Source organism: Chiloscyllium plagiosum, chromosome 7, assembly GCF_004010195.1.
Source record: "Chiloscyllium plagiosum isolate BGI_BamShark_2017 chromosome 7, ASM401019v2, whole genome shotgun sequence".
NCBI lineage: Eukaryota > Metazoa > Chordata > Chondrichthyes > Orectolobiformes > Hemiscylliidae > Chiloscyllium > Chiloscyllium plagiosum.
In genome coordinates, this window is record NC_057716.1 from 66225562 (window position 1) to 66234097 (window position 8536).

At 39.7% G+C, this 8536-nt stretch overlaps 1 protein-coding gene across 3 annotated transcripts in view; it reads right to left on the reverse strand.

Annotated features, from left to right (window-relative positions):
• LOC122551665 (mucin-13-like) overlaps positions 1–8536 on the reverse strand; it is a 70704-nt gene that overhangs the window by 7548 nt on the left and 54620 nt on the right. For all 3 annotated transcript variants that reach the window (XM_043693958.1, XM_043693957.1, XM_043693959.1), the window contains 3 exons: positions 6538–6649; positions 5299–5336; positions 3787–3874 (listed from right to left, as the gene is read on the reverse strand). In XM_043693958.1, the coding sequence (XP_043549893.1) occupies positions 3787–3874; positions 5299–5336; positions 6538–6649 (238 nt within the window). The remainder of the gene's footprint in view (positions 1–3786; positions 3875–5298; positions 5337–6537; positions 6650–8536) is intronic.

Consider the following 8536-nt stretch of genomic DNA (forward strand, 5'->3'; position numbering starts at 1 on the left):
CGAAGAGGGTTACCTCAGCTTACAACAGGATCTGGACCAGATGGGCCAATGGGCTGAGAAGTGGCAGATGGAGTTTAATTCAGATAAATGCGAGGTGCTGCATTTTGGGAAAGCAAATCTTAGCAGGACTTATACACATAATGGTAAGGTCTTAGGGAGTGTTGCTGAACAAAGAGACCTTGGAATACAGGTTCATAGCTCGTTGACAGTGGAGTCGCAGGTAGATAGGATAGTGAAGAAGGCGTTTGGTATGCTTTCCTTTATTAGTCATGTTGCGTCTGTACAGGACATTGGTTAGGCCACTGTTGGAATATTGCATGCAATTCTGGTCTCCTTCCTATCAGAAAGATGTTGTGAAACTTGAAAGGTTTCAGAAAAGATTTACAAGGATGTTGCCAGGGTTGGAGGATTTGAGCTACAGGGAGAGGCTGAACAGGCTGGGGCTGTATTCGCTGGAGCGTCGGAGGCTGAGGGGTGACCTTATAGAGGTTTACAAAATTATGAGGGGCATGGATAGGGTAAATACACAAAGTCTTCCCTGGGGTTGGGGAGTCCAGAACTAGAGGGCATATGTTTAGGGTGAGAGGAGAAAGATATAAAAGAGACCTACGGGACAACTTTTTCACACAGAGGGTGGTACGTGTGTGGAATGAGCTGCCAGAGGAAGTGGTGGAGGCTGGTACAATTGCAACATTTAAGAGGCATTTGGATGGGTATATGAATAGGAAGGGTTTGGAGGGATATGGGCCGGGTGCTGGCAGCTGGGACTAGATTGGGTTGAGATATCTGGTCGACATGGACAGATTGGACCGAAGTGTCTGTTTCCAAGCTGTACATTTCTATGACTCTATGACTCTACTGCTTGGCTACTGTGATGGTCTAGTCTGTGCCCACAGCCTTCTGTAGTGTCATACGGTCCTGGGCAGAGCTGATGCCATAAAAGGTTATTTTATACCCAGACAGTCTGTTTTCTATGGTGCATCTCTAAAAGTTAGTGATGGTCCTTATAGTCGAAGAGTGTGGTATTGGAAAAGCACAGCTGGTCAGGCAGCATTCGAGGAGCAAGGCTTATGGCTCAAGGGGACTGAGATATAAATGGGAGGTGGTAGGGCTGGGTGGAAGATAGCTGCAAATGCGATAGGTAGATGAAGGTGGGGGTGAAGGTGATTGGTCAGAGAGGAGGGTGGAGCAGATAGGTGAAGAGGAAGATGGACACGTCGGACAGTTCAAGAAGGTGCGGAGATGGAAATTTGGATTTGGGATAAGGTGGAGGGAGGTGACATGAGGAAACTAGTGAAATCCACATTGATCCTATGTGGTTGGAGGGTCCCAAGATGAAAAGTGAGGTGTTCTTCCTCCAGGCTCCCACAAAGAGTTGAACAGTTCATCAACTTCACTAGCACCTTGCATCCAAATCTCAAATTCCCCTGAATCATCTTGGACACCTCCATCCCCTTCCTGGACTTCTCCAATTCCATTTTCAGTGACTGACTCAACACGGACATCTACTACAGCCCCACCAACTTCCAGATACATTGCATCATTCTTCAACATTTCTGCCAGTTACAAACAGAACCTACCACCAGGGATATATTTCCCTCCCCAAAACTGTCTGCATTCCACATAGACCATTCCCTCCGCAACACCCTTGTTCGGTCCATGTTCCCCACCGACCCACCCTCCACTCCTGGCACCTTGCCCTGCCACTGCAAGAAGTGCAAAACCTGCGCCCACCCCTCCCCCCTTACCTCCATCAAAGGCCCCAAAGGATCCTTTCACATCCTTTCACATCCTGTACTTCCACACATGCCTTCTACTGTATCCCTTGCTCCTGATTTGGTGTCCTCTAGATTGGACAGACAGGATGCCAACTTGCGGAACGTTTCAGAGAATATCTCTGGGACACACGCATTAAACAACCCCAGCGCCCTGTGGCTGAACATGTTAACTGCCCCCCCCCGCCCGTCCACCAAAGATATGGAAGTCCTGGGCCTCCTCCACCACCAAACCCTAAACCCAACACCTGGAGGAAGAACACATCATCTTCCACCTTGGGACCCTCCAACCACAAGGGATCAATGTGAATTTCATCAGTTTCCTCATTTCTGCTCCCCCCACTTTATCCCAGACCCAAACCTCCAACTCAGCACCACCTTCTTGAACTGTCCTACCTGTCCATTTTCCTCTCCACCCTCCTCTCCGACCTATCAACATCACCCCCACTTTCATTTACCTATCGCATTCCCAGCTATCTTCCCCCAGCCCCAGCCCTGTCCAATTTATCTCTCAGCCTCCTTAGGCCACATGCCTCATTCCTGATGAAGGGTTTATGCTCAAAACATCGATTATCCTGCTTCTCGGATACTGCCTGACTGACTGCGCATTTCCAGCGCCACATTCTTTGACTGATCTCCAGTATCTGCAGTCCTCACTTTTTCTTGTGAAGGAACCTTATGGACATGCCAAATTTCCTGAGCCATCTGAGAAAGAAGGGGTGTTGTTGTGCCTCCTTGATTGTTGCTCCAACATGGAAAGTCTAGGACAGGTTGTTGGTTATCATCACTCTGAGGAACTTGACACTCTCAAATCTCTCAACTCTGCTGATATAGATGGAGGTGTAATCTCCTTTCTTTCTGAAGTCAATGATCAGCTCCTTTGTTTTGCTGACATTGTCTTTTCAGTCACAACAGGAGAAGGACAGAGAGATGCTTTCAGTTCAAAGTCTCTGCAAATATCCAACAGCTCCACACCTTCAGATTGGTTGCAAATTGCAATCCAACTGATCAATGGGCTTTCATGCAGGCAATGTTTACTTAACTCAAATACTCTTGATGCCACACTGTCCTCAAAGTAACAACCTCACTACTTCAAAAAGCAACTTTATCTTACATAGTTAAAAATGTGCACCACTAAATTTTTCCAATGATGCAAAATTCTCCTTGTACTTCATATAAACTTTCATTTCATTAAAGCAAAACAAATAAGTACTTTTTTGACTGTCACGTGTACCTAATACAGTGAAAAGGTTTGTTTGCGAGCAGTACAGGCAGATCATAGTAAGCAAGGACATACAGGTGATAGGATGAAAGAAATTGGAAACGTGTGGAACGGTTATAAGAAGTGTGAGAATTATATCTGCTGTAGTGAACTCACAAGGAGTCACCCAGTGTTGGTGTGATCTATAATATACACTTTGAAAATGTATTTCAAACAAAAGTGTAAGATTTCATATTAATATAAGTACAACTTTTATGGGACAGTACTAACATTGGATTCATCATAATTAATTGTTCATTTGATTGTTTTTAAGCAAGCATGGCATCCCATTTGCTTATGTCTCCTAACTTAATAAAGAGAAGTTATTCAGATGTAACATTTATATTCACCATTGACTGTACCCAATTGTCAATGCATGTTTTTAATGTAAATTTTAAAAGAATTTCAAGAACAGTTTAATAAGGGATTTGGGAGCTGGATAAATGCAGCATCCTTCTGCGGCATTACTCAAGCTTAGAACTTTCAATGTAGGAAACATTCCTTATAATTTGGAAATATTAAGATGTCATTTAATAATCAGAAAAATATTACAGGGTTCCTAAAGTCATGTCACATTAAAGACATTCTCATGCTATTTACCACTTGGAAAATAGATATATTGAAGTGATGTTTTTCAGAAGTACTTGACCTCAGTAATTATTTAAGCTCCTTATTTGGAACTGTGCTCTTAACTGGGCCATTTTTAAATAAGAATGATAAAGAATATTGGATTCAGATAAATAATATTACCTTATGCTTGTATAAATGAGTCCAATTGTCATACTTATTATGATAACTCCAGCTATAACACCAATCACAACAGTACTGAGTTGAAAGGCTGCAAAACAAAATTGCATTTCAAGAATGATCAAATTAACTTTAATAATGTTTGAACCTCAGTATAAATGCTTTAAAATGTAATTATAATGTTCTAAAAAATCATGGAGCAAACAATTTGACTCATCATGACTCTTTGCAAGAGATACTGAATTAGTTCCACTTTCATACTCTGTTTAGAAAATGCTGCAGTTTCTTTTCTTATTGGGTATATATCCAAATTATTCTTTAGAATTACTATTGAATCTGTTTCCACTACCCATTCAGTGCATATTCAAGATCACACAAGTTACTGCATTTAAAATTCTCAGCACCCCTCCAATTCTTTTGATTATTCCCTGAAAGTTGTGCCCTCTGATTACTGATGAATGCCAGGGGAAATAAAACCAGTCCACAATGTAATAATTCTAAGATTCTCTTTGTTCTACGGATAACAATCTGAAATTCCTCCTCTCTCCCCGTTTTATGCATTTCATTTCTTTCTTATGTTTTGTGGATAAGTAGCTTATAAGTGTATCAATGAATTCAAGCTGGATAAAATGAAAATATACCATAGCTTAATTAGTTTGACTAAACAATATAATGTTAATATTGTAATCAGATTCTGCTACGAGCTCAGTGGTGAACTGACTTCATACAGTGAACTAGCCAAAAAAAGAAATGACCCACTCTCACTCGTATCCTCACACACAGATGAGGAAGGATACCACTTCGACTGGGACAATAAATCCATCCTAGGACAAGCCAAACAAAAACATCCACGAGAATTCCTAGAAGCATGGCATTCCAACCAGAACTCTATCAATAAACACATTGAGTAAGACTCCATCTACCACCCCTGAGAAAAGGAACAGGAAGTGACTTCACCACAGGAAATAACATCACCACAAGAAATGACATCATCAACCCAAAGAAACCCAAACATTTCAATAGAAAGCAGGAAGTTTCAGCATTGTATTGCATGAGGTCCACTGAAGATGTTACCTAGTAAGTCAACAAAATGTCTGGAAATGAACCTTTCAGCACAGCGAGCAAACCTACATCTAAAACCTCAACCTGAGCTACAAAATCTTCTCAAAACTTACTATGAGTTTCTTTAATTGGAATATCATGTGTGCTAACACAGGACCAACACAGCTGCTGAAATCGCTGAGAGCTATAGCCTTCGGTGTAACAAATTGATTGAAATTTATTGTTTTCATTTCAAATGCTTCATCTTTTTAACTAGAAATATTTAAAAATGGTTCTTACAACTCTCTTCACTGTCTTCAAACAATGTGCTTTAATGGGAAAATACACACACATGCACGTATGTGCATGCACACACAGACACACACAAGCATCAGTGAAACATTCTTCTTCCATTCCTGAGAAAATGTTGTCCCCTTCATTTCATAATTTGAATTTAAAACTATTAATTCTTACCATCATTGCAGTCTATTCCACCATAGCCAAATGGACAACTAAATTAAAACAAGCACATCGTGAGTGTTAAATATAAGAAATGTTTCAAATATACACATGTATAACAATGTGAATTAATTTTGACCAACTAGAACAGTTAACTTGAAATAAGAACAATTGAATTAAAATTATGCATCCATGTTTCAGTTTTATTTAGTTTTAGAGAGTATTTTGCTTTGTCTTTGCAACCTGACTTATAAAGGATCTATGTACCTTACATTAACTTCCTGAATCCTGAACTGGAACCCAAAAGTTAATCATTTTTTTATGGAATATTTTTCTTCCATTTATCTCCGTGTTGTTCCTGCCTTGCAGATGTTAACTCTTTGCTGAAATACATTTGTATTTACATCAGTAATTGTTTGATGCTTCATTTATGGGGATAGTGGGGGACAGCTGCTCAGGTAACTGGATCAATAGCATGTGGTTCCAAATAATTCCAAAAAACACTATTAGTGCTGTTTGATCCGCTGTTTGATTTGGCTGAGATAGACTTAGGACCTGAATGAAGAGTAATGCCAAACCATTAGTGGCTAAGGACCTGCCAGAAAGCAGCTCATGGTGAAAGGTCAGCAGTTACAAGGCAAGGATCTGCCTTTGGTCAAAGCATGCGTACTCTACTTCATTTAAATGAACTTTGATGATGACTTTCAGCATACTGCTCAATCACACAGAGGCGCAATTAGAAAAGTTATAGCATCACCACAACCTCCAATATCCCCATCCAGTCACACACCATCCTATGTGACCTACTTAGTCATCGGGATGTACTTCAACATCATTGGGGCAATATTCCTGGCGTGCCTTACACAGCATAATTATAGGAATACCATTTCACAAGGTTGAGAGCTATTCAGGCACAGCAGCACCTTTTCAGGAAAACAGAGATGTGAAATAAATGTATGTGGTTCAGAATAGGATAACAATGCCAATAGTGTTGTTTGATTCTCCTTGTGGCTGAGGTAGACTTATGATATTTCCACAAACCAAAACCTAATGAAAAATAAGGTGCGATGAGTGGGTTCCTGATGGCAGTCATGAGTCCTGTTCAGTGGGGATATGTCAAGGACATAGAAATGGCCTTCCGGCCAGTTCTCCTCCACAGGATGGATAACAGTCTTTGGGGCACAGACTGTAAAGGGAGAAAGGTGGATAAAATTAAAGTAAAATAATCTTATAAGTTAATGATTCATACTCAACCTTTCACATTTATCATCCCTTCGTTTATATCCAGCTTGACATTTACAATCACATTTATCACCATCTCGAACTAAATATTCGTTCTCTCCTTTGCACTGAGCAATGCACGACTCTGTAAGTATAAAATACATATTAAAATATTCAGAGGTGGTATAATTAAAACATTTTCAACACAAATGTAGTCCTTGAATAACGTGGTAGTTATGTTCCTGAAAATCACTGCAATAAGTGAAATTGCATTATTAGAAACATATTCCTATAGAAACCCATTTAAATATTCAGGTACGTCCTCAGAAGTCTCCAGGCTGATTTGACGTCTTTTTAATAAATTGGATCTGCTCACTGCTGCAGATGTTTTCACAATATAGTGAATAATAACACCTCCATTCCCACTACTAAAGGAAAAAGTGATCATTTCCAATTGTGGATAATTTGTGATATCATTCTTAAAGGGATATTTGAAATAAAAAGCATGTACATTACATGCGAGATTTGCCATCAATTATGAAGTTAAGTGTGATGTGGAGAAAGTATTGCAAGTGATGATAGCCCCACGCAGAGGTGGATCAGTTGAAACAGTGAATACAGAGACTTAGAAAAGTGACACTGGGCTCACTGAGGAAGAAACAAGTGTCCCATTAAAGGTCACCTCCGGCATTGCATATATATATATATAGTAAATATATTATCGGTGATCAATAATAATGTTGTTGCAAATTATGGGTGCTTTATTGGATTAATGGTTGTAAAGTAATATCTATGTTATAACAAATCCATGTTATTTGAAACTGCATTCATCGAAAACAATCTGCATATATTTTTGATTAACTAATTGTTTTACACATAGAACTGCTACATAAAACTCAGACGTTTATTCTGGAGAACTCGGGATGATACGTTTTGGAAAGATGATGGAGAAGAGGATAAATTTACTTGGAATTTCTATCAGGATTGGTTGCACTGATTTACAAAGATTTATGGTACGACAGCTAAAATGACATTTATACCTTTGCTCCAAGATTTTCGCTAACATTCTGCCAAATGTAGAAGATTGGGACAATGTGCAGAAGTTGTTACCTATACATCAAATGATGAAACTTTAAAAGTAGTGGAAGCTTTTTTGTGATTTAAAGGTTTAGATGCACAGTTTATAAAAAGTTGTCAAGTAGTTTGTTAAAGGAATTAAAAAGGTATGGATCCTTGGAATTATAAATAGTGCTTGAGCACAAAAGCAAGGAGAAAATCATAAGTATGTACAAATGTGGTTAGGCTGCAATTAGTAAAGTATCTCTGATGTTATGTACGTTATATTACAGAGGATCATAAGGTGACAGATATTGGTGCAGTTAATGTCGCCAAGATGATACCAAGGATAAAGGGTTTCAGTTACTAAAATAGTGAAACAAAAACTCTGTTATTAGAATAAAGAAGAATTTCATTAATCAATTATTTCACAAATACATAGTTGATTGTTTAAAATTATGAAGACTTTGACAAGGGAAGACGAAGATAAGATTTGAAATTAGGTAGTACCTTTCACATGAGGATAATAGGTCAGGCAGCATCTGAGAAGCAAGAGATTCAATGTTTTGGGCTGGAGAGGGGGAAGGGAGATGAGAAATAAATGGGAGATGGGGCTAATGGAAAGATAGGTGGGATGTTGACAGGTGGGTGAAGGTAAACGATGCTGGTGATAGGTCAATGAGAAGTGTGGAGTGGATAACTGGGAAGGTAGTTGGAAGGGTAGGTCAGGCAAAGGGGCTGGAGCCGAGTCAGAGGGTTAGATCTGGGATGGGATGTCATAGAGATGTACAGCATGGAAACAGACCCTTCGGTCCAACCCGACCATGCCGACCAGATATCCCAACCCAATCTAGTCCCACCTGCCAGCACCCGGCCCATATCCCTCCAAACCCTTCCAATTCATATACCCATCCAAATGCCTCTTAAATGTTGCAATTGTACCAGCCTCCACCATATCCTCTGGCAGCTCATTCCA